General features: G+C 36.2%; 1 protein-coding gene across 3 annotated transcripts; it reads right to left on the bottom strand.

The window, feature by feature from the left end:
* Positions 1–25881, bottom strand: FLVCR1 (FLVCR heme transporter 1). 3 transcript variants are annotated; one of them, XM_031937343.1, is made up of 10 exons: positions 25048–25881; positions 19805–19949; positions 14883–15020; positions 13133–13200; positions 12390–12493; positions 10504–10614; positions 9759–9864; positions 9266–9377; positions 1935–2002; positions 1–1774 (listed from the first exon to the last, which is right to left on the bottom strand). In XM_031937343.1, exons 1-10 carry the CDS (start codon positions 25798–25800, stop codon positions 1748–1750), a joined length of 1632 nt encoding a protein of 543 aa, XP_031793203.1. In that variant the 5' UTR covers positions 25801–25881; the 3' UTR covers positions 1–1747. The 3 variants fall into 3 exon arrangements, with proteins under 3 accessions (XP_031793203.1, XP_031793204.1, XP_031793205.1); XM_031937344.1 differs by lacking the exon at positions 1–1774 and having other exon boundaries at positions 1931–2002; positions 9266–9346; XM_031937345.1 differs by lacking the exons at positions 1–1774; positions 9266–9377.
* Positions 25882–26288: the final 407 nt, after the last annotated feature.

The following is a 26288-nucleotide window of genomic DNA, read 5'->3' as shown; positions in this document are numbered from 1 at the left end:
CACACACATATAGGCAGCTATTTTGATTATGTCTTGACTGTATAGAATTAATTATAATTTAAATATAAATCTGTCCAAGGATCCTTCTCATATCAGAATTATTCAACTACAAAGGAGCATTTCTCATGGATTTCTATGTTTAGGCTAATTTATGTGTAAACTTGATGTAAATAATGCAATTATTCAAGGCTTTAGCTACCCTTATGATATTTCCTTAAAAAGATTTCAAAATGTGGAATCCAAAATTTGAAAAAAAAATTAGGTCTTATGGCCCTGTCAGTACAGTTATACTATATATAATACAGTACAATTTTTCAGTCAGAAATATTTACATGTCCAGGGTATGCAGAGTAAACACTCCAGTAGGCACTGTGGGAAAACACTCAGACAATTCTTTGCTTGTACACATGAAGGAGCAGACTGTCATAAGAATATTTAAGGTTATTGTAAATGCCTTTTTATGGGGTAAAGAGAACACAGCTCTTCTCTGACACATTCATGAAGAATTCCTTGGCTTAAGTGCTATACCTGTGTTACATAGCATAATGTCTAAAAGGGCATGTGGTAGATGGTGAGGAAAATAGAATCCAAAGACTTGCAATTGGAGAGTTGCAATAATTGTGCCCAAGTAGCAGCTACATTTAAAGGAGGCTTCACTAAGAAAATCTATGACTATAAAGCAAATGGAAGTTTTTCTATCTTAGCAGCCTCTAAGACAAAAAACACAAGGTGATCATATCATGACTAAATAGAAGTGGTTTAGTGCTATTCTATTGCTCTCATAATAAAACACGGGATAGAGTTTTGACAGTTGTTTTATAGTCAATATGAAATACAAGACTCCTTTGGGCAGTAGAGAACTCCAAGCACAAACAACCCTCTTAGTAGGTCAGTAGCTTCATGTTTGTATACTATCAGCACATATTAACAGATTGGCAGATATCATGAATAAGCCTTAGTTAAGAAAGTACACATTCAGGTTCTGGATTTTTAGAGTCTGGCATGTTTATACATTTGGGGAGGGAATCTGGATCTGTGATTTCATTAATATAGAGAAATACTGGTGAGGAAACTTCTTTTATCAATTCAATTCAGCAACTGTTTTGCAACTTATAATCTAAAGAGAGTTGACTGAGGCCCTGAGATCACCCAGACTGGATACAGCAGAAGCAGGACTTGAGTCTGCGTCACTCAGAATCCAAGGCTAGTTCTTTCTTCACCAAAACCAGGCTGCCTAATTTTCATCTATGCCCATAATAAAACACTAAAAACATTTTATTTCTCCTTTGCTAGAAAGAGAATTTATTCTCTTAGAAAAGAATTGTCTTAGAAAAGAAGTCACAATCCTAAATATATCAAATGAGAATGTGTTCTCTGTTGCCACTCTGTTTAAAAAAAAAAATAGAAAAATATTCCATTTTCAAAAAGTAAATGCATAAATGCTCATATTTTCTGAGATGTGCTATTATAAAAAATGTAAAACAGTTTGATAAATAACAAATAGTGTTAAAATGTTGTAACATCTTTTAGGCAAAAGTAATTGTGCATTTATAATTCACATAATTATTTTCAAGTAAAGTTCCATCTCCCATAACTTGCAGATCAATTCTGCCTGCTCAAAGATCTGATTATTACAATTCATCCTGCTTAGTATTACACAAAATTTGCTCATTATTTCTACTGAATTTTTCCATTCGCTGCAAATTTTTGATTCTGACTGTTTGGCCAACAAAATATTTTTTGATTTTCACTCTTCAGGACTGTTGACAGGCACCTGTGCAAAGAATCAGAAGATAAAACATTTATTATTATAATATCTACCATGTAAAAACATTCCTGACATCTAAGAAGCTAAAAAGCCAGCAAATTAGAATGATTTTGCATTTAATAAATAGTTTCTTAATATTAAGTAAAATGATGAAAATAGCACCCACAGCTTTAATATCCATATTCCGAGCTCCTAAGTTTACATTGTGTCTCTTCAGATCAGATTTAATTAATGCTGAAACAGAAAAGAATATATATTAGTATAATACTTTGTAAATGAGCAATCATATAAAGTATACTTTTCTAAAATCGAATGAGAATACTTTAGTTATAATTTATAATCAGAAGTGTCTCCTTATTACCCTATCACTTATGCTGTTGCAGTAATGCAGATCATTAGACTATGTAATTGGCTTCATGTAATTATCTTTTAAGACTTCCGGCCAAGATGGCGGCGAGGAGGCACACAGCTGTGTAAGCTCCGCATTTTCTCTCAGAATCCATCTCATTACAAGCCTCTGAATTAATGCCTGACTGAAAAAAACCCCACAAACAGTTACAAAGAGAAGACATCCTTGAGATTCACCAGCAAAGGTCCGTTTTTGCTCGAGGGCGGGACGGTTTTAGATTGGGCACAGGCTGAGGGCAGTGGCAGGGAGAGCTCGGCAGGCAGCTCACAGCCGAGCAGACCGGAGGGGGTGGGGGTGTGATCTCAGCCGTCTCTGCGGGGAGAGCTTCACCACAGGACTGGATACTTTGCTCTGGCAGCAAGTCAGTGGCCCAGCAGAGAAGCTAAAAACACCGGGGGTGAAGAATACAACCCCGAACAGCTGGAGTCCCTTGAGACTGGCCACCCCTCCACCACAGCGTCTCAGCACGCTCTCAGAGTCTCAGAGCGCAGGTGCAGCCCAGTCCTGCTAGTGCCTCGCTGCTGCCCCCTCAGTCTGTAGAGGAAGCTCGGCGACGCCACCCAGCCCCTCCCCCAAAAAAGCAGATTCCATTTGGGTTTTTTTCCTTTTTTTTCTTTGCTAGTTTGTCTCTGATTCTTCTCTGACAAAATGAGCAAAAAGTTAAAAAGGACTTTAACGATTGACAGCTTTTATACAGAGAAAAGACTCTAAACCCTGAGGAGACTAAAAACAGATTATCTTCAGGTGAATCCCCACAGGAGGAGATCATTTGTTCCTCAGCACAGATGAATCTCATAGAAGAAATTAAAAAGGCTCTCACGAGGGAGCTAGAAGAAAAATGGGAAAAGGAGAGGGAGGCTTGGCAAGAGAGACTGAAGAAATTGTCCCACTCAGTTAAAGACAGAGTGGATAAAGAAAACAAATCCTTGAAAAATAGGATTAGTGAACTGGAAACAGAAAATAGCTCTCTAAAAAATAAAATTGGTGACATGGAAAAACATTCCATAGAATAAAACATCTCAATTGGACAATTAGAAAAAGACATAAAAAAAGTGAGTGAAGAAAACACTTCATTGAAAATAAAAATAGAACAAATGAAATTGCATGACTCAAGGAGACAAGAAGAATCAGTCAAGCAAAGCCAAAAAAAAAAATCAAACAATGGAGAAAAATGTGAAATTCCTTCTGGGGAAAACAGACCTGGAAAATAGGTCGAGGAGAGACAATCTGAGAATCATTGGACTCCCAGAAAAATACAGTGAAAAAAAGAGCCTGGATACTAATTTCCAGGAAATTATGAAAGAGAACTGCCCAGAAGTCATAGAAACGGAGGGTAAAATAGACATTGAAAGGATTCACTGATCACCTACTGAAAGGGATCCTAAAATCAAAACACCAAGAAATATAGTGGCCAAATGCCAGAACCCTCAGACGAAGGAAAAAATACTGCAAGCAGCTAGAAAAACCAGTTCAAATACAGAGGAGCCACAATAAGGATCAGCCAAGATCCAGCAGCATCCACATTAAAAGATCGAAGGGCCTGGAATATGGTATTCCGAAAGGCTAAGGAACTCGGTATGCAACCAAAAATAACTTACCCAGCCAGAATGAGCATCTTTTTCCAGGGAAGAAGATGGACATTCAACAAAATAAGTGAATTTCATTTATTTTTGACGAAAAAAAAACAGAACTTAACAAATAGTTTGATCTACAAATATAGAATTCAAGAGAAACCTAAAAAGGTAAAAAGAAATCTTGGGAACTGATTCTGCAAAAGAGGAAACTACATGTATATTTGTTCAGAAACTAGAGGAAGAAAAGGGTAAGGTGGGGGTACTACATCCTACAAAGAGGCAAAGGAAACCATTATATCTGAGAGAAAGAATGGAGGGGATGAATATAGTGGGATCTTACTGCCACGAATTCAAGAGAAAAAAAAATTTAGGAATCCAATTTATGGGAAATCCTCCCACCCATTGAAAAGTGAGAAGGGAAAAGAAAAGGAAGGAAAAGCTAAGCAGAAGGGAAAAGGAAACCCAGGAAAGGAGAAAAGGGAGGAACCCAAGGGGGAGGAGGGATATGGAGAGCTTGAGAAGCAAGGGTTCAAAGTTTAATATAAGGGGGAAGGGGGAAAGAAGGGAGAAAAGCATAAACAGGGTTTAAAAGATGGGAATACAGAATTTTAAAACCAAAATGAACGGGTAAACTCCCCCATAAAGAGGAAGCAGTTAGCAGAATGGATTAAAAGCCAGAATCCTACAATATGTTGTTTTACAGGAAACACACCTGAAGCAGGGAAATTGCATGCAGAGTAAAAGGTAAAAAGCTGGAGCAAAATCTACTATGGTTCAGGGTGAAGTCAAAAAAGCAGGGGTAGCCATCCTGATCTCAGATCAAGAAAAAGCAAAAATTGATCTAATTAAAAAAGATAAGGAAGGATACTATATCTTGCTAAAGGGTAGCATAGATAATGAAGCAATATCAATATTAAAATATATGCACCAAATGGTGTAGCATCTAAACCTTAAAAGAGAAATTAAGAGAGCTGCAAGAAGAACTAGACAGCAAACATAATAGTGGAGATCCTAACCTTGAATTTGAATTGATAAATCAAACCACAAAATAAATAAGAAAGAAGTCAAAGAGGTAAATAGAATACTAGAAAAGTTGATAGATAGATCCTGAGAAAACGAAATGGAGAAAAAAGGAGTACACTTTTTTCTGCAGTTCATGAACCATACAAAATTGACCATATTTAGGGACATAAAAACCTCAAACTCAAATGAGTATAAAGAAATAGTGAATGCATCCTTTCAGACCAGACAAATGAAAATTAATTCAACAAAAAAGGGAAAGTAGAACAAAAAATAATTGAAACTAATTCATTAAAGAATGATTGAGGAAACAGCAAATCATAGACATAATTAATAACTTCACCCAAGAAAACGAAAAATGAGATATCATACCAAATTGTGGATGCACCAAAGTGGTAATAAGGAAAAATTTTAATCTGTAGAGGCCTACTTGCATAAAATAGAGAAAGAGAAGGTCAAACCATTGAAACTAAAAATGCTAGAAAAGGAACAAATTAACCCCCCAATCAAACACTAAACTTGAAATTCTAAAAATAAAAGGATCAATAAAATTGAAAGTAAAAAACTATTGAATTAATTAATAAAACTAAGAGTTGATTCTATGAAAAAACCAAAATATACAAACCCTTAGCAAATCTAATTAAAAAAAGGAAAGAGGAAAATAAAATTGTTAGTCTTAAAAATGAAAAGGATGAATTCGCCACTAACGAAGAGGAAATTAGAGCAATAATTAGGAATTACTTTGCCCAACTTTATGCCAATAAATTCGACAATTTAAATGAAATAGAAGAATACCTTCAAAAATATAGCTTGCCCAGATTAACAAAGGAAGAAGTAAATATCCTAAACAGTCCCATCTTAGAAAAAGAAATAGAACAAGCTATTAACCAACTCCCTAAGAAAAAATCCCCAGGACCAGATGGATTTACATGTGAATTCTACCAAACATTTAAAGAACAATTAACTCCAATGCTATATAAACTATTTGAAAAATAGGATTGAAGAAGTCCTACCAAATCTTTTATGACAACATGGTACTGATACCTAAACAGGTAGGCTGAAAACAGAGAAAGAAAATTATAGACCAATCTCCTAATGAATATTGATGCTAAAATCTTAAATAAAATATTAACAAAGATTACAAAATCATCCCAGGATATTATACTATGACCAGTAGGATTTATACCAGGAATGCAGGGCTGGTTAATATTAGGAAAACTATTAGCATAATGAATTATATCAATAATCAAACTAACAAAACCATATCATCACCTCAATAGATGCAGAAAAGCATTTGATAAAATCCAACATCCATTCCTAATAAAACACTTGAGAGTATAGGAATAAATGGACTTTTCCTTAAAATAGTGGAATATATTTAAAACCATCAATAACATCATATGCAATGGGGAAAACTGGAACCTTTCAGTAAGATCTGAAGTGAAGCAAGGTTGCCCACTATCACCATTATTATTCAATATTGTATTAGAAACACTAGCCTTGGCAATAAGAGTTGAGAAAGAGATTAAAGGAATTAGAGTAGGCAATGAGGAAACTAAACTATCACTCTTTGCAGATAATATGATGGTATACTTAGAGAACCCCAGAGATTCTACTAAAAAGCTATTAGAAATAATTCATAACTTTAGCAAAGTTGCAGGTTATAAAATACATCCCCATAAATCCTCAGCATTTTTATACATCACTAACAAAATCCAACAGCAAGAGATACAAAGATAAATTCCATTCAAAATAACTGTCAACAGCATAAAATATTTGGGAATCTATCTACCAAAGGAAAGTCAGGAATTATATGAGCAAAATTACAAAAAAACTTTCCACACAAATAAAGTCAGACTTAAATAATTGGAAAAATATTAAGTGCTCTTGGATAGGCCAAGTGAATATAATAAAGATGACAATACTATTTATTTAGTGCTATACCAATCAGACTTCCAAGAAAATATTTTAATAATCTAGAAAAAATAACAACAAAATTCATATGGAATAATAAAAGGTCGAGAATCTCAAGGGAATTATTGAAAAAAAATCAAAATGAAGGTGTCTAGCTACCGATCTAAAACTATATTATAAAGCAGCAGTCACCAAAATCATTTGGTATTGGCTAAGAAATAGATTAGTTGATCAGTGGAATAGGTTAGGTTCACATAGCAATCTAGTGTTTGACAAACCCAAAGATCCTAACTTTTGGGATAAGAATTCATTATTTGACAAAAACTACTGGGATAACTGGAAATTAGTATGGCAGAAATTAGGCATGGACCCACACTTAACACTGTATACCAAGATAAGATCAAAATGGGTCCATGATTATAAAGGCATAAAGATTATAAATAAATTAGAGGAACATAGGATAATTTATCTCTCAGACTTGTGGAGGAGGAAGACATTTGTGACCAAAGATGAACTAGAGACCATTACTGATCACAAAATAAAAAATTTTGATTACATCAAATTAAAAAGCCTTTGTACAAACAAAACTAATGTAAACAAGATTAGAAGGGAAGCAACAAACTGGGAAAACATCTTCACAGTTGAAGGTTCTGATAAAGGCCTCATTTCCAAAATATATAGAGAATTGAGTCTAGCTTAGAAGAAATCAAGCCATTCTCCAATTGATAAATGGTCAAAGGATATGAACAAACAATTTTCAGATGATGAAATTGAAACTATTACCACTCATATGAAAGAGTGTTCCAAATCACTATTGATCAGAGAAATGCAAATTAAGACAACTCTGAGATACCACTACACACCTGTCAGATTGGCTAAGATGACAGGAAAAAAATAATGCTGAATGTTGGAGGGGATGCGGGAAAACTGGGACACTGATACATTGTTGGTGGAGTTGTGAACGAATCCAACCATTCTGGAGAGCAATCTGGAATTATGCCCAAAAAGTTATCAAACTGTGCATACCCTTTGATCCAGCAGTGCTACTACTGGGCCTATACCCCCAAAGAGATACTAAAGAAGGGAAAGGGACCTCTATGTGCCAAAATGTTTGTGGCAGCCCTGTTTGTAGTGGCTAAAAACTGGAAAATGAATGGATGCCCATCAATTGGAGAATGGCTGCTGGGTAAATTGTGGTATATGAATTTATGGAACATTATTGTTCTGTAAGAAATGATGATGAATATAGCAGGCTGAATGAATATAGCAGCAGGATGAATATAGAGAGGCTTGGAGAGACTTACATGAACTGATGCTAAGTGAAATGAGCAGAACCAGGAGACCTTTTATACTTCAACAACAATACTGTATGAAGATGTATTCTGATGGAAGTGAATTTCTTTGACAAAGAGACCTAATTCAGTTTCAATTGATCAATGATGGACAGAAGCAACTACTCCCAAAGAAAGAACACTGGGAAATGAATGTAAACTGTTTGCATTTTTGTTTTTCTTCCTGGGTTATTTCTACCTTCTGAATCAAACTCTTCCTGTGCAACAAGAGAACTGTTCGGTTCTGCACACATATATTGTATCTAGGATATAGTGCCACATATTTAACATATGTAGGACTGCTTGCCATCTAGGAGAGGGGGTGGAGGGAGAGGGGAAAAATCGGAACAGAAGTGAGTGCAAGAGATATGTTGTAAAAAATTACCTTGGCATGGGTTCTGTCAATAAAAAGTTATTATAAAATATATATATATATATATATATATATCTTTTAATTAGGTTATTTTAAAATCACTTAAATTTGTAAATTTAACAATTTAACGATGATATTTTTTGGTATTATTTAAGCATAGTAGTATGTTTTAAAATTCAAATGAGAACTGCCATTGTTCACTTTGTTTTTAATTTCCCTTGTAATTATTCTCTTAAAAAAATTAGTGGATGTTTTATATGCCAAAAGAGACATTTAAAAATCCAAGAGAGAGAAAAGAGAAAAGCACTCTCCTTTTTTTCTAAGTTATGGCACTAATCTGGGAAAGAAAAAGCCTCACCAGTGGTAGGATGATGGAGTTTTAGAATCATCAAACAATAGCTACAACAAAAATGGCAGACAAAAGCTATGGAAAATAGTAGTAACCCACTGGAAGATAAAGGCTGACAGGGACTAATATTTGACCCCCTAGGACCAGTGATATCTTGGGATATCCTTTAAAATATTGTTTGTTCCTTTCTTTGAGACTTGGTTTTAGAGTTCTACTTATGTCTGTTTCTGCTTTGTAATAAATATGCTTATGATCCAAATATTTGTAAGGTGCCCTGTAAGTTAATTTAAATGCTCTAGAAATAAGCTTAAATTCTGATCTTATAAGGGAAGAATGAGAAAAACAGTCAGACACATAGAGAAAGACAGAGATTCTATGGGTAGGGACAAGACTGCACCATATTTAGCTATATATCTGAGAATTCTGCACAAATGAATCTTAACTATCTGCCAAAAAGAACATTTGACTCAAATTACATGAAGAATTAAATATAAATACTTTTTACAAAATTAACATCATTAACTTACCTGTTAAAATGATGCCTAAAAATATCCATGCACAAAGGAAAAGATTTCCAGCAAGAGGGCCATGTTCTGAAATAAGCTTTCCTTGAACCAATGTAAAAAAAATTCCAAATAACTGAAATAAGACAAGATAAGGAATTTTTATGGAAATACAAAGGATTTTTGCCTTCTTAGAGGGCACCAGTTCTATCACTTCTGTTATTTTTATATCAAGAACCTAGCACATAGTAATTAAAGATACATGATAAAAGCCTACTGATAGAATGGATTAAACTTTATATATATTTTTTAAGTTAGAGAGGAATTTTTCAAATAATTTTTATTTTTCTAATTTGTACTCTGGAAATCTACTACTTTAAGGGACAAATCTGAACACAAAGCACTCTCTATCAGAGAAAAAATATTAGCAGACATCCCTATTATACATTCTTTTAAATATCCAGTAAAGAATCTTTGGCCAGAATGTGCTAAAATTCAAGAATGATCAAAAATTTACCTGTGCAGAAGCATTCAGAAGACCTGATGAAGTCCCTTCAGATTCAGGGTATGTTATTTCAACAGCAAATTCAAAACCCAAGGGGAGATAACCAGTCATGAAGAAGCTAGAAATACAAATGCACAATTAAGTAAATATTCATCCTAAAGATTCCATCATATACTGATTCAGTTGTTTTTCCTTTACTAACATGCTGGATTCAAAGTTGACTGAGCTAGAGAATGCCCTGCTACAGATCCTTTGACCATAGTAAAACTCTTTCATGGATAATTTCAAGTCTGTTCTGCTGCTTCTAAATCATAGAGCTCCTTTTGCCACTCTAGTTCATTATTTTCCCTATTAGAGAACATAAACCAGTCCAAGTTTACCTTTGTTCTAACTTTTATATATTTTTATACTTAATTTCTTAATCTATAATTGTCTTTAATCAAATTTGTCTTTACACTTAAGTAAAACTGAACTGATTAAGCAGCCTTTTTTTTTTTCCTATTCCCTACCTTTGTAATGTGTGCATAGCAAAAAAAATAAAAACAAAAATAGAGAAACAAAAAACTATTTTCCCCTTTTAAGTAGCTTCACATGTTCATATACCAATAGATTTTTGCAAAGTTTAAAACAAAGTACTTTTGGATGAAATGGAAGGCTTTCTTTTAAATTATGACAACAAATCTCTCAATACTGAAATAGTAATTATTCCTTTTTTTTCTAATTCCACAAGTCTATAACTCTAATCCAAGATTCTTACCCGAGTGCTCCTCCAGTAATAAACACAATGAAAAGGTGTTCAAGGTTCAAGGTGAAAGTAAATATAATCATTCCAATAAAAGACAACACGTAAACTATTAGAGTAGTCTGTCTAAAAAAAAAAAAAAGCAAAAAACAAAACACAATTATTATTATTGTTATTAGAACCTGAATATCCTGACCACAACCCTGACCCCTTCCCCCCCCTCAAAACCAAGCAAACAAACAAACAAACAAAAAAAAACCTATGGCTGACTATTGCTATATCTTTGCAGTAACAATATTTTCTAGTGGTCAAAATTCAACAGAGAAGTCAGATTTAGTCACAAAAGATAGTGGGTTTTAGTTCCTTTCAAAGTCAGAGTTCACCTACACAGAATAGGGACTGTGGAATGAATAAAAAGCATGGCCATTTGTACTTTTGAATGAGACAACATCCTTTCTCATCCTTCAAGGCTTAGTTCAAATCCTATATTCTCTTCAAAACTTTTTCTGACTACTTTTGTCCAAAATAATTTTTCCCTCTCCTGAATTCCTACAACAGCCATTGCTGGTAACAATGACACAGTCATTTATTTCCTTTAATGATACTTGTTTTGTTACTTAACTTTTTATCTATATTTATCTCACACACTAGATTATAAGGCATACATTATAACTGTATAATCTATAATACCTAAGGCAGTCATTATGCAAACTCTAGGTATTTGGTAAGTTTTTGTGGAATGAATGAGTGGAATGACAGAGATGCAGAAGCTCATATACTTTTATAACTGAAAGGAACTTTAAAGGCCAACAAATACAAACAATTATCCAATGTATAAATAAGCTCCAATAATTGCTTCTGAAATAAAAAAAATTATTTTCCATGGAATTCTGAAGATTTTTTTATGTCTATAAATGTATGAGGTTTTAAAAATTTACTCTGAAACCTTAGAGAAAATTTCCTTGATATTCAAAAATTATTAATTATCTCTTCTTTGGTCTTTGAGAGATTGGGATTGTTGTCATTCTACAATTTTAGAAGAAAAAATTTGAAATCCATATCTATTTCACCATTTTAAGCTTACTTACCTCCTCTCCCTCCCACCAATCAAATCCTTTGTTTTTGGTCTAGTTGAATCCTAATGGGGATAATGTACATTGGAATAACAACAACAAAAAGGCTCAGTATTAGAAGAAAAAAAACCTTTGGAAAAAACAGATTTTCCACTCTGTGGCACTGCAGTTCATTTCACAGAACTTTCTGAAGCTTCCTTCTGAATGAAATAATTACAATAACCTTGTAGTCAGCACTTTATATTCAACAAATAATACTGAGCCCCTTTTACTGAGTCTATTAGAGAAGCTAGATTTATTACTTTTGAATGGGGTTGGGACAGGGCCCGCTAGAAACCATTGTGAGGTTCCTAAATCAAAGAAAAGTTAGAATGGAAGAATTAATTCCTTAGATTTAGGATATCTACTGCTATTCTAGTCAGGTCAAAAGATGGTCAAAAATTCAAAAATAAAATCAGCAGTTAAAGTTTCTAATATAAGGATACCATAATACCATTAATTTCTGAGGAAACAAGCAAGTTTTGAAGACTAAGTACTTTCAATGTACAATATCCCTTATATGAGAAAATGAATTTAAAAACAATGCACTTAGATAATGGATTGGACCACTTCATAGATATGAAACCAGGCAGCTCTCATTACTATGATAAAAATTAAATTTAGAAGTCTACAATTTTTTAACATTTAACACACAGGAGGAAAAAAATAATCTTGTTGGCCATATCTCATATTTCTTCTAGAATTAAAAGTCCTTATTAAAGTCACTCTGGTTGTAACATTTACTACCACAGAGAACCAAATTACAGCACATTTATCATTTTCACTTACTTGTAGGTTTTGGTGTAATCCAGCCACAAGCCACAAAGAATTGAACCCACCATTCCTGCTATAACTAGAGTAAGCCCAATCAGTCCAGCACTGATTTCTTCTCCCTTACAAAAGTTTTCATATAGCATTAATTAGATACTCTCTTCAACTCAAATTCGTTCTTCACATTTCTGGATTTTCTTAGAGGAATTTAATTTTTAAGCAATCAAGTAAAACTAACATGCAAAGTAAGAAGGTTTAGTCTCTGCGATAGGTATAAGTCTAGGTAGAGTGAAGGAGATAATAACACTATTCAACAACAACAACAAAAAAAACCAAACCTTTTAATCTATGAAAATAATCCATTTATTTTATGTAGCTATAAACCCAGCAATTTTTAAGGAATTTACAATTATCTAAAAATTATTTTTTTCTACTGGGGGTCAAAGATATACTGGATTAAACAGAGATATTTACTTATTTTATTATTGCTTTTCCTCCTAGTATTCTAACATGTCTTCTTTTTCTGTATCTCCATCAGTTATCAAAATCTGCATAAATACTAGCTGATTAAATTCTGTCAATGACAATTATGAAAAATGCTGTTTTAAATCTTTAAGAATTAGTTTCTATTTCTTTTTTCAATGCAAATAAAATAATCATGCAAAAAATAATGAATTAAGGACAGAATATTTATTTCTAAGATATTCCTTAAAGTAGCTTAATACTATACTGCTAACTAAAAATTTTAGGCAAAATCTTACCTTATAATATGTCAAGATCATTTGATTTAACAGTGTTGAGACTGAATAAAATGATCCAGTCATAATACCTATAACAATAGAAAACATTAAATGCACCTGTCCATAAAAATATGACAGTAGCAAAAAAAAAATTTTAATCCAAACTGAAAATTCATTTTTAGAGGGCTAATAAAGGGAGACGCTATGGAATTTAAGCTATGGAAATCTAGAGGATGCCCATCAATTGCAGAATAGTTGAACAAGTTGTGATATATCAGGGTGCCAAGAACCATCTGGGTATTTATAACATCATTCTCAGGTAATACATGATTATCTACTTAATTGAACTCAAACAGTGAGAAGTTGTACCTAGCTTTCAGCCCATCATCACCTATGGTTGATTAAGCAAATGAGTTCCTCACTTCTGTAGTATATGACTATATAATAGGATGTTATTGAGCAGGATGAGTTCAGAAAAAACTTCAAACACTTATATGAACTGATGTAAAGTGAAGTGAGCAGAAATAGGAAAATATTGCATATAGTAACAACAATATTGTATAATAAACAACTGTGAAGGACTCAGCTATTCTTAGCAATACATGTTTCAAGACAATACCAAAGAACTTATGATGAAAAACACTATCCTTCTCCAGAGAAAGAACAAATGTTGTCTGACCACAGACTGAATCATTCCTTCCTTCCTTGAGTTTTCTTGTACAAAATGATTACTATGGAAATGATTGCATAACCTAAATCAGACTGCTTACTATTCTCAGGGAGGAGGAAGAGAAGGATGGATAGAACTTGGAACTCAAAACTTTTTTAAAAAATAGCTAAAAATTGTTTTAACATGTAATTGGGGAAAAAATTAAATAGTATAAAAAAGAATTTGAGTTAATAAAATCTACCCACAAAAAACCTATCTCCTTTAATTTACTAGATATAATTAAAGTAGAATTCTGTCAAAACACAATTCATTATTATTCTGATTCAATCTATCAAATTCTAATCAAGCCCTGGAAACTTAATAAACCACATCTCTCAAACAAAAAATCCAACTACTGGGTGTCTACTATACAGCTCCAACAATATGAACAATATAAAAGAAGTCCAAGACAAAGTCCTTATCCTCAAGTCTTTATTGGTGAGAAAAGAATAATACACATAAAACAATTACCATAAAATTCTGTATATAATTAAAAGCTGAGTAAAGAATACTGCTCAAGGAAAACAGATCAAGTGGTTAGTTTGCCAACCAAAAACTCCTTGGTCATAGAAAATGCAGAAAAGTGAGGAAAACAGGAATGGGGAGAGACTAGAAAAAATATAAAAGAAAAAAGGGTTCTAGTCATAATAAAAGAAATGAAGAGATTCAAAATAATAAGACCAGAGAAAAATGTTAATTATGATTGACTTTATTTAGTTAAAACAGAAGTCAAACTGCCAGAGGTCAAAAGGAGTTGATTATAAAGAAATGGAGATATAACATGATAATAAAAAATAAAGTCTAAGAACCAGCTACATTTTGTGTGTGTGTGTGAGTACACAAAAAGAAAAGTGGGCTCTCTGCTAGAGGCCTTCTTGCCTTAACAACAAACTGTAACGAGGCATTTTCTTACATTTATGCATAGGAACTCGGAATCCTCACATAAGTTTTGTGGGATTAATAAACTTTACTCAATAATGAAGTTTAATCCAACCAAATAAAAATAACCATAGTGTTACATACTCTACAAACATACTATATCAAAGAAAATACTTTACTTACCATAACTAATTAGCAAAAGCACAAAGGGAATATTTTTAAACAAATTCATTATTGATTTTTTATAAGAATACTCTGGGGGATTGTGCTGGAGAACTGCTTGAGCTTCACTTGGTGGATACCGAGGCTTTTCTTTGAAAGCTAGAAAAATAAGAGAGTCAACAGTTATTATATTAATGAATAAAGGTCTCTGATTCATTTTTGACTTAAAGATCTAAAGAAACTTTTAGTAAAGCTTCTAATTTTTACCCAATTATTTATGAGACAGAATCATTTCAACTCTTTTGCCTGAGCTTATGCATATTCATTTCTCCAGGGATAAAAGAATTGGCCATTTTACCAAAGTGGATTGAAAACACACCAAAATCATGCCATGGTTCTGCTGAACAGAAATACTATTCAGTATATATTAAATGAAGAATTTTTCATTTTTCAAGAAATTCTATTTTTAGACTCAATTTATTTTGTTAAAGTCAAGCTTCAGATTTAAACAAGTCTATACATCCACACTTTTGTCAAATGTTATGATGTAATAAACTTACAAAAAGCTTCTTATTCAGACGCATCATTTGATATAATTCTACCCCTGCAACTCAAAAGTCTTATTCTAAGTCAAGCCTAGGGGAAGTGCTGGATCTTGGCAACCTATTCTATTATTAATAGATAAGCCAGAAGCTGAACTGAGGGTATTAAAAAATATAATACTTCTGGTGCCAGGTACTCATAATACTAGTCCAGACCTTGATAGGATTGTGGTAGATAATACAATGTTTTCAATGAATACTTGAGATTATCTTCTACTTTCCTAATCCCAATATGGGCAATAAAAGGTATGAACATTATTAGACTTCCTACCTAGCTTTCTGTAAAAGGTGGTTGGATAAGATTTTAGATAAGAGAGAATATATGTTAGGAGACAAAATGAGCAAGTAATACCTGTGTGGGCAAAATTCAATATTGATAAGAATAAAAATAAATTCAATAATGTGAAAAATAGAAAAGGGGAAAAAAAGTTACCACCAGCTTTAGGGTGAGGTTTGCTAAGGAATAATAATTCTTTTTCCAAAATGGTTTATGTACATAGCTGCTTGAGAGGCAGGAAGATGCTTTTTGTAACCTTAGAATTCTTCAAAATTCCTGTTGAAACTGCTCAAAATATTGGTACTCTAAAATCAAAATTATCACATTAACCTAGATGTTTATTCCCAGACAGGTCTTACATAAAACTTTATTGTAAACAACTTAAAAGATATTTACTCCCCCATTGTCTTTTCTTTCATAAGAAAGTCAAATGTTTAAACTGTTGCTGTTCCTCTTCTTCTTTATACTCTATTTGGTTCTTTTAGTGATGGAGAAGTCTGTTGTCATTTTTGCAAATCCCTTGTTAGATGAGAAATGCTTCATCTTATTGTCACTAGTAATATGTAATTCACAACTATACGCTAAGCTTTTAGAACTAGAAAACTGTATTCTTATGAAGCAATAATGAAATTGATATTAAGATTTTGAGTTAATTATAGCAAAATGAAGGTCTGGATGTTCTTCCCCCAAGAAGTGTGAAAGAACCTTTTACTCCAAATGTGAATTTCACTGAGTTTATTGACTAGAGCACACATGCTAGCCAGTAATCACTGACTGCCAACTCCTCTCCTGGCCAAACAGGGAAACTAACTCCCCTAGCCTTTATTGCCCACATTCTTTACTTTACCTAAATATAAAACCAGAGATAAAAACGGGAGCCTGGGCAAATGGCACCCAGCTCTATTATGAGGGGCAAAGGCAAAGGTATCTTAAAGTATAGCTTTGTATTGCCCTACCCTGGGTGAAATAGGGCTCATTCTACTACTGACTCCAATCCCTTCTTTTCTCTTTTCCTCCCTCAAACTCAGCCCCAGTTAAGGTTCTTTCCCTGTGACTGTGGGGTAAAGGACAACGTAATCTAGGACGCTGCAGACACACCAGGGCCCAGGACATAGTAGGTCCCTAAGAAAAGTTTGTGGGCTCGTCCAATATGAATATGCTTAAATGTATTACTGTTTTTGGTGAGGTATGCCTGCTGCTCTCTAGTCTCGATAAGACTTTAAGTGCTGCTTGCTGACTGTGCAGAATCAGCTCTGAGTGCATCAGCTTAAAAGACACACTATCCTTAGATTGCAAATTATAAGAAGGCATAGGTGAAACTGAAAATAACACGTGCACACTTCACAATGACCACCACCAGCTTCACAGTGGAAAGACTCTCAACAACTGCCCTACCTTTCTCAAGGTCCAGTCATGGTCTTCCCTTCCGGCCCACAAGCTCCATGAGGGGAAGGATCATGTTCTACTTTATCTGCCTTATTACCTGGCATGGTGCTTTGCACATTGCCAATGCTTAAGAAACTTGTTTGACTTTTTTGATGGTCAAAAGTAGATTGGTTCTGCCTCTTTTCTAAAGGAATTTACTTGTTGGAAATGCCAGACAAATCTTATCCCAGTATTATTTCACTTACTTAATAGGAACCACTTAAACCACATATAAGATATAATGACTTAAAAAACCCCACATAGCCATGCTTTATTGTATTTTTGTTTATTTTGTTAAATATTTCCTAATTACATTTTATTCTAAGTCAAACTGCACTCAGAAGTGTTGATACCTCTGCTCTAAACTATTAAGTCATCTACAAATAGATATTATTTTGCCCCATCTCTGCCTAGGTTTATTCCTTCAATTTCTTATTTTCTTCTTACTGCATTTTCATAACTTAATCAAATAATAACAATCCAACTAGAAAGACTTCTAGCATTTCTCTATTACAAATAGGGATAGCTTTTGGTATCTACTGCTTAATGAAGTTTTTTTATTCCTATAATTTTCAGGGTTTTTTTTTTGAAAAGATGAATCAGTACTATATTTTATCAAGTCCTTTTAATGAATTTTTATAACCACATCACCTTTATTGATTTATTATTAATATTGTGTCTTTTGTTTAGACAGCTTTCCTAATGATGAACCATCTCTGGATTCCTGGTACAAACAGAGCTTGGCCATAGTGAATACTCTCTTGAATATATTGTTGTAGGGCTTTTTTCTCTTCCTTCCCCATTTCATCCCTCTTTTATTTTTCAAGACCATATTTCTTTCACTGATGGAGTTTAGTAAGGTACCTTCTCTCTCTCTCTCTCTCTCTGCAAATAATTTATGTAACATAGGAGTTAATCAGCATTTGAATATCATAGAATTCTTCTTTAAATCCATATAGGCAGATGTATTTTTTATTCACCTTTGAGGACATGTTTTCTAGTCAACTCTTTTTTCTACTTCTATTACAAAAATGAATTTTATGTTTACAACAAAATTTTATAAACATATAATAAAAGTACAAAAAAATCCCCCACTTTTTTATAGCACAAAAAATTTCCTAATCTAATTGGAAGGCCATTGTAAATAAGGAAGTTTAAAAATGGCTATCACAAAAGCAGATTTCTACATTATGTATTTTCCAAATAAAGATATAACTTTCTAAGGCAGCAAGAATAGGTCACAGATAATTATATATTCTATTTTATTCCTTTTTAATATGCTCACAGCTACAAAGTTGCAATCTCCAACTGACATAAGAATTCAGTACATAAACCTACAGGAAAACAAAGGCAAAATGACGATTCTACATACTTAACATAACCACTATAACTATTTGTCGTTTTTAGATCAGTTTTATGGGAAATTAGTTCCTAGACCTTCAATTTTCATTTCATTTATAGAGGCAGTTTATGATGAGACATTCTCTATAAATAGCTAAACATATTTATGAGAAATAGTTTCCATAAAAGTAATCTTTCATTAGTGTTCCATTGCCAGTAAGAAAATTAGACAGGTATTTTACAATACAGAATCATTTTTAATGATACTTCTTTCTTCAATCAGCAAATATTTTTTAAGTTCCTCAGAATGATATAGTAGGAAAAGTGTTGGATTTGGGGTCAAAAGACCTGGGTTCAAATTATTTCTGCCATTTACTCTCTCTGTGACCTTGAGATAGTCACTTAACTCAGTTTTCTCATCAGTAAAATGAGGAAACTGTATTATATATAGCATTGAAGATCTCTTTCAGCACTATTATGCTTTTGGTTGCCACAGGTCCAGTGCTGTGGGTTTTCCTTTTGAATTTCATTGCTAGAATTTATTATTAATTTAACAAGTTTCACCAAAATTTCCCCCAGAGTTATAGAATTGTTTCCCCTTAAGAAAGCAAAAACTTTAAAAGCCAACCTTCCCAGAGCTTCTTCCCCACTGACGGTGGCAGTTTGCAGCTGATTTTGACTGACTGCTTCAGGGCAGGACCAGACGAGGTGGAGAACACTCAGTGATGAATGTCTGCAGCAGCCCGAGTGGCCTAACAAGCAGATATTTGCCACAGTTGGAAACTGACCAACAGCCTGCTGCTGCCCAAGATTTGCCCAACATTTTCAGACTCAGTATTAAGGGAAGAGGGGGCAGGCAAGGGGAGGGCAGGGAGAGACAAGAGATTCCCTGGAAAGGATTATCATTAACAGAAGGCAGTGGTCCATATTAGATGACTTCCCCCAAAAAGCACAAGTCTGACCCTGAGCTGGTTAGCATAAGATGAAATATTAGAGGAAGCAACGGCCAATATGCACTAATCTTTAAAACCAACAGGTTAGCAGGATGAACTGAAAAATTAGTAGAGAGATACAAGATTAAGTAGACTTATAATTTACTATATTATTAAAAAGGTAAACTGGGGTTGCTGGGATTATTGTTGTGGCATTCCCAAATATATATATATGTCATGAATCGAAAGCAAGCAAATAACATCTGAGAAATTATGAATAAGAAACTTCAATACAGATGATTATTCTTTTATATTCCTCCACTAGAGTCACCCTACTTAAATTTTAGGAAAAACAAATTTGCTTACCAATTACTGTGAGTATGAACAAAAGAGTTGCAACTGATGCTGTTCCATAGAACATGATGTTGATATTGTGGGACATGAGAGCTGTGTCATTCTTTGTGTTGGGCACCAAAACTGGTGGTAACAAAAAGCCGACTGCAACACCAAGCTATAAAATATACACCAAAATAAGCAACTGTAAAAGCTGTTCATCACAAATTCTTTCCAAATCTAAAAAAGTAGTGAAATTTAAAAGAATATCAATATTTGAAGGAGTTACTGACAATTTATATCTGCTTTCTTTCTTAACATTTCCTTTAATAAAAGATAAATAACAATTTAAAAACAGGAAAAGAATGTATTCTATGGAATAAATCCAATAACTTTTACTTCAATTACTCAATTTTAGATACCCAAAAGCCAGTTTTATTTTCTATTTGAAAATAGCGTCAATTTTAATCCTTAGTTTTTCACTCAATCATAGGATTTTAGAGTTGAAAGACATCTAATCTAATCCATAAATGTAAAATAATTCCCTCTAGAATACAATATACTCAAAAAATCAGTCATCCATATTTTAATTGGAGACCTCCAAAGAAAGAGAAACCCATTACTTCAGCCTGTTCCATGGTTTTGTTTTGTTTTTTTGACAGCTCTTTTAAGAAGTTTTTCTTCATATTGAGACAACATTTGCTTGTTTTTTTTCCTCATATTGAGCCAACTTCTATCTTTTGCTTCAAGTTCAACCCTCTGGAGCTAAACAAAACAAATTTAATGCTTCTGCCTGATAGACCTTTAAATATTTGAGGACAATGATCATGTTCTCCCTTTCAGTCCAAGTACTATTTTCTCTAGACTAAGTAGCATCAGTTCTTCTACCAATTCTCTTATAGAATAAATTTAAGGCCCTTCAGTACGCTGGATATGCTTCTTGCGAAATTCTTGAGCTTATCCATGTTCTTCCTAAACTATGGAGGCCAGAACAGAATGCAATATTATGGATGTGATCTCGCCAAGGCAAAGCAAATGAGAATGATTGTATTCACATTCTTAGATGTATGGCAGTGAAAAGACTATCCTTAGAAAGATAATTAAGCAGATAAAATCAAACATAATGGTTTAGTTGATGAGATAGGGGAATTCCTGATATAAGACTGATAGATACTTTTAAATAATTTTGAATTTCTGAGCAGGAAGAAATTTCATCAAATACCTGCAAGTTCAATTGAAAGAATACCAGTCTTGGAATCCTATTTTTACTAGTTATAAAATTAAAATTGTAGATAAGGTACCCCCACCATACTCCTCAATTTAGTTATGTGTAAAATAGGAATGAACCCATATTATCATATAAAGTAACTTTAATTAATCAACAAACATTTAAAGCCCCTACAATGTGCCAGGCACCATGCTAAAAATTGGTGAAAAAAAGAGGCAAAAGACAACCTATGTCCTTGAGAAGCTTACAGTCTAACTGAGGAGACAAAATGCAAACAAAGTAATCTATGCATGAGATAAACAGGAAATAATTATCAGAGGAGCCAGAATAAGGAGGGATTGAGGAATAACAAAATCTATGTAAATTGCTTTTCAATCTCATGAATATTGGGTCCCTAATTTTATGGATGAGAAAACTTAATCAAAAAGGCCAGTGACAGGTCCACAGGTCACATGGTGTGCTAAGAATTCCCTCAGTGTAAGGGTGAGGAGATTGAGGCTCAAAATGGTCAGTGAGCTACTCTACGCTGACACAGGAATATGAGAGACTCCGTTCTAGCAGAGCCCAGATGGCCAGGGGAGGCAGATGCCCGCTGAATCCCATCAGTGTCCCCTACAGACAACTTTCAAACAGTGGCTCACATCAGACTTTGGAGAGTGGAAAACCAATCTGAAGACTAGAGCAATGACTGAGGGGTCAGCAGGAGAGCTCTGTGACAGCAGGGGCGGGGGCGGGGGTGGCCCAGAACAAGCAGCTCTAGGAGGAGATTGTGCAGCAGCAGCAGCAGCATTGGGAACTCTCAGGCCAGAGATGGGAAGGAAGTCAACAGTGTGTAAGAAAGAGCTCCTGGGGTCCCTTCACTGCCACTCACTTACACAGCTCCAGCGCTTGTGGTTGGTCACTAGGGAGCAGAGGGGAGTGTTTGTGACTATAGGAGAGCAGGGACCATGGTCACAGTTCCAAAGCAAAGAGGAGAGATAATGCTTGTGGCTTCAGGGGAATAGGGACTCCCCTCCTGGGCAAGGACACAGTGTAGACAAGGAGAGCAGTGACCATACCTCTCTGCAGATCACACCACCTTGGAAACACCAAAAACTTGGAGACTTCCAGGACTAGCTCTGAAAACAACAGCATGAAAAAGCCTAAAGCTTGGGACAGATGAGAAGGGCCAAACTTTAACTAAAATTATCAAGAAAGTCACTATTGTGACTTTGACAAAATTATCAAAAACTCAAGAAATACTCTAGAAAAATGAACAATCAATAACTAAAAACTTGACCAATAAAAAATTACTATGGTGGCCAGGAAGACTCAGAATATAAATAATGTGAAAATAGCCACCCCTCCCCCCCAAAAAAAAATCCTCAAAGTAAAAACTAATTGGACCCACACCCAACAAGAATTCCTGAAAGAGTTAAAGAGATAATAGTAGTAAAAGAAAAATTAGGGGAAAAAATGACAGAGATGCAAGAAAATAACGAAAAGAGAATCAATAGCTTGGTTAAAGAGGCACCAAAAATTCTGAAGAAAATAACACACGTACCTATGTGCATGCGTGCCCGCTCCCTCCCCCCCACCTCTGGCTATAGAAATATATCTTACCCAAAAAGAAAACAGTGAGGGAAAGTATAAAACAATGGGGAAAAGGGTTAAGAGAAAGGTGAAGAGGAGGGGAAGGAATGATAAAAGGAATAAATATAAGGAATGATAAAAAAGAAGGGAATAAAAAGGAAGGTAATAGAAGCAAAAGAGATTTTTGAGGACAGGATAAAGAGACAGAAAAGGATAAATAGATGAAGGAAAATATGGTCAGAAATCATAACTGTGAATGTGAATGTGATGAGTTCACCCATAAAACAGAAACAGTAGAATGGATTAGAAACTAGAATTCAACAATGTATTGCTTAAAAGAGACACTTGACAAAGAAAGACATCCACATAAAGTTAAAATGAATGGAACAGAATTATGCTTGAGCTTAAGGAAATGAAACGTCAGAGATAGCAATCAAAACAAAAGCAGACCTAATTAAAAGATAATCAGGGAAACTATCTAGTATTAAAAGCACCATAGACAATTAAGAAATATCAAAAATGTTTACAGCACTTTTCTGTAGTAGGTCCTATTTCTCAAATAAGAACTATTCCTCAACTGAAAAATGGTCCAAGGACATAAACAATCAATTTTCAGAAGATAAAATTAATGCTCACTATAGTCATATGAAAAAATATTTCAAATTACTAATGATTAGAAAAAATTAAAAGAACTCTGAGGTAATACTTCATACCTATCAGACTGCCAACACAAAAATTCTTAAGGGAATAAAGCAAAATAATTACATTAAAAAACTGTTAGTGATGCAGTGAATTGGTCTAAATCATTCAGAAGAACAATTTGAAACTACACCCAATAGGTTAAAAAATGTGCATACTGTTTGACCCAACAATACCATTACTAGCTCTGTATCCCAAAGAAATCAAGGAAATGAGAAAAAGACCTATATGTACAAAAATATCTATAGCACTTCTTTTTGTAGTGGCAAATAGTTGGAACTTAACAAGATATTCATCAGTTGGGAAATGGCTAAATAAGATGTAGTATATTATTGTGATGGAGTACTACCGTGCTTACAAGAAATGCTAAGTAGGATGGTTTCAGAAAAACATGGGAAGACCTCTATGAACTGATCCAAAGTGAAGTGAGCAAAAACATGAGATCATTGTATATAGCAACAACATTGTTATGATGATCAATTGTGAAAGACTTAGCTGCTCAGATTAATATAATGATCTAGGACAATTTCAAAGGACTCATAATGAAAAAAATGCTAACCACCTCCAGAGGGAGAATTGAAAAGCCCTTGGGTACATACTGAAACATATTTTTTCATTTTTTTGTGTGTGTGATATGGTTAGTATGGAAATGTTTTGTATATTATTTCATATTCAAGATTGATATCAGATTGATTGCCTTCTCATTGGATTGGTGAGGTAGGAGGGAAAGAGTCTGGAATCAAAATTCAAAAAAATATTAAAATTTAATAATAAAAATTTTGACTGCTCTTTAGGTAATGCAATAAAAAAAAAAAAAAAAAAAAAAAAGGAATAGCTAGTTTATGCAATAGAGCATTAGGTCTGGAGTCAGGAAGACCTGAGTCAAAGTCAGGCTTAGATACTTATTAGGTATATAACCCTGGGCATGACACATCCCTTTTTGCCTCAATCTCCTCATCTGTAAAGTGAGATGGAGAAGAAAATGGCAAAGCACTCCAGAAAACTCTTAAGTGGATAGATTGTGAGTGGATTGTGAATTGGATACTGTTGAACAAAACCAAAAGACAGAGATATTGAGAGAGAGAGAGAAAGGGAGGGAGGGAGAGAGAGAAGAGAAGAAAGAGATAGAGAAGAGAGAGAGAGAGAAGAAAGAAAGAGAGGAGAAAGAGAAAGAGAGAGAGAAGAGAGAGAGGAGAAAGAGAGAGAAGAAAGAGAGAGAAGAAAAAGAGAAAGAGAGAAGAAAAGAGAGAGAAGAGAGAGAGAACAAAGAAAGAGAAGAAAGAGAGAAAAAAGAGAGAGAAGAAAGAGAGAAAGAGAAAGAGAGAAGAAAGAGAAAGAGAGAGAGAAGAAAGAAAGAGAAAGAGACGAAAGAGAGAAGAAAGAAAAAGAGAGAGAGAGAGAAAGAAAGAGAGAGAGAGAGAGAGAGAGAGAGAGAGAGAGAGAGAGAGAGAGAAGGAGGAAGGGAAAGAGAGGGGGCAAAGAGTTAAGGAAAAGGGAAGGGAGAAGCAGAGAGGGAAAGGCAGAGAACGTTGCTCATTTAACGGATCAGACAACTGCAGCTCGCAAAGGTCAGTGACAATGCCCACAGCTCACACACTGTTTCGGAGGCACCCTCGTTTGACAAAGGACAAAACTTCGGCCCCGAATTGAGCGCCGTGCCCCGGCCCTCGCGGGCTGGGCGGAGACCCCCTCACTAGGCCGGGCTCGCCGAGGCTTTCCCGGCCTGCGCTCCCCTGCCGCCGCCCCTCTGCCTCCCCGGCGGCGCCGCCCTCCTCACCTGGTTCCCCAGCACGGCCGTGGCGCAGGCGGTGGACACCTCCCGGGGCCCGAACCACACCGAGGCGACGTGCGAGGGCAGGCCCAGGATGAACACCTGCGCCACGGCGCAGAGCAGCTGGCCCAGCATGGTGGCCCAGTAGCGGTCCCGGGCCACGCTGCCGCACTTGACCCAGGCGCCCAGCGCGTTGAAGCCGGCGCCCAGCAGCGCCGTGAGGCGCAGGCCGCACCTGTCCAGCAGCCAGGCGGCCGGGAAGATGAGGGGCACGTAGGCCAGCATGTAGATCATGGACAGCCAGTCGATGTCCGTCAGGGGCACGCCGTAGAAGTCCTCGAACACGTTGCTGATGATGCTGTACTGGATCCACTGGAAGGCGTTGACCAGCGAGTACAGGCTGAAGATGAGCAGCACGACGAAGCGCCGCGGCGAGAGCGCCGTCCGCAGGCCGCGGGCCCCCGTCTCCGCCCCGGCCTTGTCCCCGCCGCCGCCGCCGAGAAGCAGGGGCACCAGCCTGGCCCGGGGCTCCTCCTCCTCCTCCTCCCCGGCCTGGCACTTGTCAAACTTGTCCGCGCCGCCGCCGGCCGCCTGGCGCGACAGCGGGTCCCCGTTCGCCGCGGCCTGGAGGGTTCCATTCGCCCGCTTGCCCGCCGGCTCCCCCTGGGCAGGAGCGAAGGCGTCCGAGCCCGGAGCCTTGCCCTCCGCCAGGCTCTCCTCCTCCGGCCCCGCAGCCGCCGCGGCCGCCGTCTTAGTCATGTCCCCTCCGGGCGCCGCGAGACCCGGGCCGCCTCCGCCCCTTCCCCACCCCTCCCCGCTCCCACCCCCGAGCCTGGGCAAGCCGCCGGACTAGGGCCTCACCGGGCCACCGCCACACCGGGAGATGGCTTCCCCCTCGGAGCGCCCGGGGAAAACCGGGCTCGAAAGGGGGCCGTCTCGGCCCTGGTCCCCGGCCAATCAGCGTGACGCTCGTCTTCGGGCTGAGCCAATCCGAGGCGCCGAGGTAGGGCAGGAGAGGAGGGGGAGGAAAAGGACGGGGATGGAGGGGAGGCCGAGGGGGCGGAGAGGGGCCCGCGCGTTTGGGTTAGAGTGGGGCTGGAGGGAACGGCCCAAGGGAAGACTCTGAAGGGCGGGGAGGGGCGCCGGGGGAGGAAGAAGTCTGGGAATCCGGTGTAGGAGCGCCAGCCGGGGGAGGGGAAGGGGGAGGGGGGGAGAGGTGAGATGGAGAAAGAGAGAAGAACGCCAGC

This window comes from Sarcophilus harrisii, chromosome 4, assembly GCF_902635505.1.
Source record: "Sarcophilus harrisii chromosome 4, mSarHar1.11, whole genome shotgun sequence".
Lineage (NCBI taxonomy): Eukaryota > Metazoa > Chordata > Mammalia > Dasyuromorphia > Dasyuridae > Sarcophilus > Sarcophilus harrisii.
Note: the sequence above shows the minus strand (reverse complement) of the source record. Positions and strands in the feature narration are given on the sequence as shown.

Coding starts and splice junctions, on each gene's coding strand:
- FLVCR1 (XM_031937343.1), bottom strand. CDS start 25,800: ATGACTAAGACGGCGGCCGCGGCGGCTGCGGGGCCGGAGGAGGAGAGC. Junction 19,950..25,047: donor CGGCCGTGCTGGGGAACCAG/GTGAGGAGGGCG, acceptor TATATTTTATAG/CTTGGTGTTGCAGTCGGCTT. Junction 10,615..12,389: donor GATTACACCAAAACCTACAA/GTAAGTGAAAAT, acceptor TTTTTTTTTTAG/ACAGACTACTCTAATAGTTT.